Here is a 5,569-nt window from a genome sequence, read left to right as displayed (position 1 = left end):
ATTTGTCAATCAATTATTTTACTCCGCCACTTGGATTGGCTTGCTTCCGTTCTTGATCTACTTGTCTCTCAAATCCATCTCACTAGTTCTTGGTCATGGTAGGTAGGGTAGCTTAGCTTCATATTGCAACCAGTGAAGGATATGCCATATTTTATTAAATGAAAGAAAAGAAAGAAATAACAACTAGGAAAATATTGCAAATTCCATCTATTTTGGTTGGCGTAAGAGTTAAGAGAGGTCATGAGTTAAAAATCTACTTTGTACAAGGTTAAAAGTATCCCTATAGTTAGGGTCTATTCAAAACACATTGTACTCTAACAAGATATATATATATATATATATATATATATATATATATATATATATATATATATATATAGTCATGATCAGGTATGGCCTGGTCATTAGGTGTGGTCGTGTGGCCTATTTTCAGCCATTAGATCATATCAACTCATCAAATCAATGCGCAATATATATATGTTACAGAACACACCATTCTACGTACTAAAACGCACTAGAAGACTGATAAAACACACCATTCCACACAATATACCAAATGCGTCTATTCACTTAAAATTCATCAATATACTTAATAAAGCACATCATTCTAGGTATTAAAATTTACCACAACGTGCCTCATGTCAGATTATAAGCATACACTGTTTACACATATTAGAAAACATGTGCTAGTTTTCAAAAAAAAAGAAAAAAGAAAAAAGAAAACATGTGCTAAAATATGCACCATTATACGTATTAAAATGCACCACACTTATTAGAAACACATGTGTTAAAATACACACCATTCAATGTATTAAAATGCACCAGACGACGTATTAAAACACATCATTCCACAACACAGCTAATGCACCAACATACGTAATAAAATGCACCACAGCATGTATTCAAACGCACCACACTATGTACTAAAATGCACCATTCCAATTCACGTAATATAAATACTAAAATTACCATAATAACCCCACTTAAAGATATGCGAATTTCAGTAAGATTAATGAAATTGGACGGTGCAGATTAGGCCGCATGACCGCACCGGAGCTCGCCGCCTCATTTGAACCAATATATATATATATATATATATATATATATATATATATATATATATATATATATATATATATATATTTTTTTTTTTTACAACCAAATGAGACAACACCTTTCCGTGAGACGGTGAGACACAACGTAATTGCACACAGTTTACTGCACGGATGCACACAGTCTAGAGTGTGTGCACTTAGCCCAACATGAGTGCACACAATTTAGGGTGTATGCATTCGTAAAGTAGACTATGTGCACTTATGTTGTATCTCACAGTCTCACGGGAAGGTGTTGTCTCATATGAAGCCAATCATATATATATATATATATAAACCCAATGGGGTAGCTCAAGTGGCAAGTGAGCTCTCTTTGTGGGGATGAATTCCAGGAGAACCTGGGTTCAATTCTTGCAAAAAAAAAATTAAATTAATTTTTAAGAAATAAAAAATACAAGGCGTCTAATTAAGCGGTGATTAATCCCGAACGCCTAACTATTTTTTCAACCATCAACCTGAGGTTTTGGAAGCTTACAGCTTTTGTATATACCAATTCACAAATTGCAAAACACAAATAAAATAATGTAACATTTTGGTGAGAAACTGAGCTTGAAGGCTTGTAATAAAGTATCACGTGCCAAGTCATTTAATTAAACCCCCAAATAACTACTACACAGCTCTAGCTATATCTTCTTCGTCTAGATTATTAATAGCTTCTTAATAAGCTATTAAACATGGTCAAACCTTAACAACTTTTGGATTCTATATATCAATCAGCCACATCAATGAGTCTACAAAAAAAATGGAGTGAACTTTCAAGCTAGAGACACTTGGGACTGTGTGATTCGTGTAAACAAATTGAGAAGGGATTTGAATTTAATTTTTATGTAAAATAAATTACTTAGAATAATGATTTTAATGCTTAGTTAGTGGTAAATAAATTCTTGAAAATAATTAATATACAAATTTAAATGTCTCCATATAGATAAGATACGTGGGAGTAATAATATAGAAATTCATGCGTGCAACTTTTTTCTAAAAGGTATAGAAAATAAAATACCAAATGAAAGTAAAAATTTTATTTTTCTCAAATTTAAGGAATTAATTTTCCCTTGGAATAAATTTTCTATTAACAAAAATGTAAAATATATTTTTCCTCAAGTTTGATTAATAAATTCTTCTCGGAAAATATTTTTCTGTGAACTAAATAGTTAATAATGACATGTTTTGGCATTTTATTTTCCAGACATTGTGCAAGAAAAAAAAAATACAACATAACTAATTCTTCTATTACCCTCTCATATCTTTATTATGTAGGGGGCATTTGGATCTGTATACTAATTATTTCTAATAACTTATTTTCCACCCACCAAATAAGAAAAATCAATATTCCAAATAATTTGTGCTCTATGAAATTTAAATTCAATTCTTGAATCAAACAGGTAGTGAGTATAACTCGTAAAACTATGATCATTTAAAAAAATTTAATTAGAATATATATGTCATGTGAATAAGAGGAAAAAAATAAGGAAAAGTTCGTTTTATATGTAATATTATTATTTCAAGAAGTGTTTTCATCCCTATCTAAATATCTAACTCTACTAGGCTATTTTTACTACACTAGTAATCATAATATGTTTATGATATTTTTGATACATTTGAGGAGTAGTTGATCATTGATATTATTGAGACATCTTGATCAGAATATCATTAGCAAAGGACAACTGCACTTTTAATCTAGTTATGCATGATTAGTCAATTTTATTCCACATAATTGATGTCTAAAAATTGATCTTATGATATACAATATACTCCTCCAATTTCACTTATTATATCTCAAAATAATAATGTATGTCTACTTTCCTAATTTAAATACAACTAATTTTTTTATTTTTTATTTTTCACAAGTTAACATTTTTTCTTCCCTTTTAACTTTTCTATGTGAACTCCAAGCCACCTCATTTTAGAATGACAAATTTGAAAAAAAAATATTATTTTTTAAAAAAATCATGCCAAACACAATTACCTTCCTTTAATATTTCTTTTAACTCTTTACTTGAATTTCAAACAATCTTTAATCTTGTTAGATATATAAGGGCATGTGCGTGCAAACTTTTCAAGGAATGCATGGTAAGTACTACATGAAGGCACAACAGCTACTCCCAGACATGTCTGGAGGATGTGCGGATATGTGCAGTGTATTTCTGTAGTAATTTTGGTGCATTCATGTAGTAGGTGCAATGCATTTGTGTAGTAATTTTGGTGCATTCATGTAGTAGGTGCGGTGCGTTCGTATAGTAATCGTGGAGCTGAGGTAGCTGTGCATTCAGGGAGTACTTACTGTGGATTCATTCAGTTCGCAAGTTCACATGAGAGTGTGAGACGACTAGTTTGCATTTTAACGGGACCCATATATATTTATATATATGTGTAACACAATTACCCTTGTCAAAAAGTAAATAATTTAGGTGAGCATTCCAAATACATGCATACAAAATAATTTGACTGGCGTGAGTAGCTGTGTACTCTCATCCCTCACGAGTTAAGAAAGATTGAAAGTTCAAAACCTCTATAGTTAAAATCTACTCAAAAAACCTTGTAGTCTAACCCAAAAAAAAAAAAAAAAACACATACAAATAACTTATGCTTAGTATGCCAGACTGAGATGAGGTGGTTGAGATAAAAGAGGAGAATTTGAGAAGCTTACGGCTTTTTTATATACCACCATTTTACAACTTGCAAAACACAAATAAAATATTGAAACATTTTGGTGTGGAACTGAGCTGGAAGGCTTGTAAATAAAGTATCACGTGCCAAGTCATTTAATTAAACCCCCAAATAACTACTACGCAACAGCTCAATCTTCTTCAATTCTATATTATTATATTAATAGCTTCTTAAGCTATTATTACATAGTCAAACCTTAACAACTTTTGGATTCTATATAAACCTGCACCGACACCATGCATCAAACTCATACTCTAATCTAGTAATCTTCACTGGGCACTGAAAGCAAAGTGCTAATCATTCCATTCCATTCCATGGGGACCACCATTGTTTCCCTTCACCTTCTTGTTTTTACCTTGATGGTTTTCCAATGCTATGGTGCAAACCAGGGACCCACCACTTTCATTAAGACCTCATGCAGAGCCACGCGCTACCCGCCCTTATGCGTCCAGACCCTCTCTTCTTACGCCAACTCAATCCAACAAAACCCGCACCAGCTCGCCCAAACCGCTCTCTCGGTCGGCCTAGCCCGGGCCGGATCCGCCGCGAAGTTCATCCTCGGGCTGACCCGAACCGCGGGGCTGAAGCCCAGGGAGAAGCAGGCTCTGAAGGACTGCATGGCTAACATGGGCGTCACCGTGGCTCAGCTCAAGCGCTCCATCAAGGAGCTGAGCCAGACGGACAATCTGCCGAAGCGTAGCTTTTCGTGGCGAGTTGGGAACGTGCAGACGTGGGTGAGCACTGCTATTACTAATGGGAATAATTGCCTTGATGGGTTTTCTGGATCCGCCATGGATGGGAGCGTGAAGGGTGCTGTTAGTCCCAAAGTGCTAAGTGTGGTACAAGTCACCAGCAATGCTCTCGCTTTGGTTAACAACTTTGCTGCTAGGCACAAGGCTGGTACAGCCACCAATATTCCTTGAATGAATGAATGAGTGACCACAAGTTCGATATTGGTTAGGTTTGCTCGGTCTGCACAAGTTGCGTAGTTGGTTTTTTTCATGGCCAGTTAAACTCGTAGTTATTACTCGAGTTGTACTGGATAAATCCTGTTATTGTGTAATAACCTGCTGTGACTACTTGTAGTTGCTTTTTTTCGTGAATGGCCAGTTAAACTGGCTGTCATTACTCGAGTTATACTGGGTAAATCCTATTATATTGTGTAATAACCTGCTCTGCTGTAACTACTTGTTTTATGTTGTATTGTAGATTGTGCAACAGTTTTTGTGCACAATTGGGTATAGCTCATATCGATCAAGTCTAGCTAAGAATTCCTTCATCCTACGTATGTAACACTTGTCCTCATGGTGTTCTCCTACAAATTAAATTGATATAGATGGTAAGTGATATGCAAGCAAAGTTTGTTCCTTAGCTTTTTATACGAGTGTTTATTCTACTTTTGATTTTGTAGATCCACTCTTTATGGTTATTAATTTAATTATTTTAATTTTAACCTTCAATCTTAAAATAATATTAAAATATCTAAAATGTGTTTAAAGCAATAAAAAAAAGTTTCATGAATTTTTGAAAAGGTTACAACATTTTAAATATTATTGATTGGGCCATGTGAGCTATGTGACTGTTGAACTAGCAATGAGAATTCAAACTATGTCATTCAATTCAATCAGTTAGAATACAGTCCTATATCACTAAGGATACCTAAATTTCTCTTATACAACAGGGAAGCTATAGTCAAACATTCTAGCACACAACTGACTAACCACATATTTAATACAATTATTAATTATTGTCACAAATATAACGCACACACCCCCACAAGCGCAAGGTTG

General features: G+C 33.9%; 1 protein-coding gene across 1 annotated transcript; it reads left to right on the top strand.

Moving 5' to 3' along the window:
• The first annotated feature begins 4,052 nt into the window (after positions 1-4,052).
• Positions 4,053-5,189, top strand: LOC116028060 (21 kDa protein-like). The gene has a single exon (XM_031269853.1). It carries the CDS (start codon positions 4,094-4,096, stop codon positions 4,700-4,702), a length of 609 nt encoding a protein of 202 aa, XP_031125713.1. The 5' UTR covers positions 4,053-4,093; the 3' UTR covers positions 4,703-5,189.
• The last annotated feature ends 380 nt before the right edge of the window (positions 5,190-5,569 follow it).

Source organism: Ipomoea triloba, chromosome 8, assembly GCF_003576645.1.
Source record: "Ipomoea triloba cultivar NCNSP0323 chromosome 8, ASM357664v1".
In the NCBI taxonomy this organism is placed as follows: domain Eukaryota; kingdom Viridiplantae; phylum Streptophyta; class Magnoliopsida; order Solanales; family Convolvulaceae; genus Ipomoea; species Ipomoea triloba.
The sequence above is the reverse complement of the archived record's forward strand: the minus strand, read 5'-3'. Positions and strand labels throughout refer to the sequence as shown.

Coding starts and splice junctions, on each gene's coding strand:
- LOC116028060 (XM_031269853.1), top strand. CDS start 4,094: ATGGGGACCACCATTGTTTCCCTTCACCTTCTTGTTTTTACCTTGATG.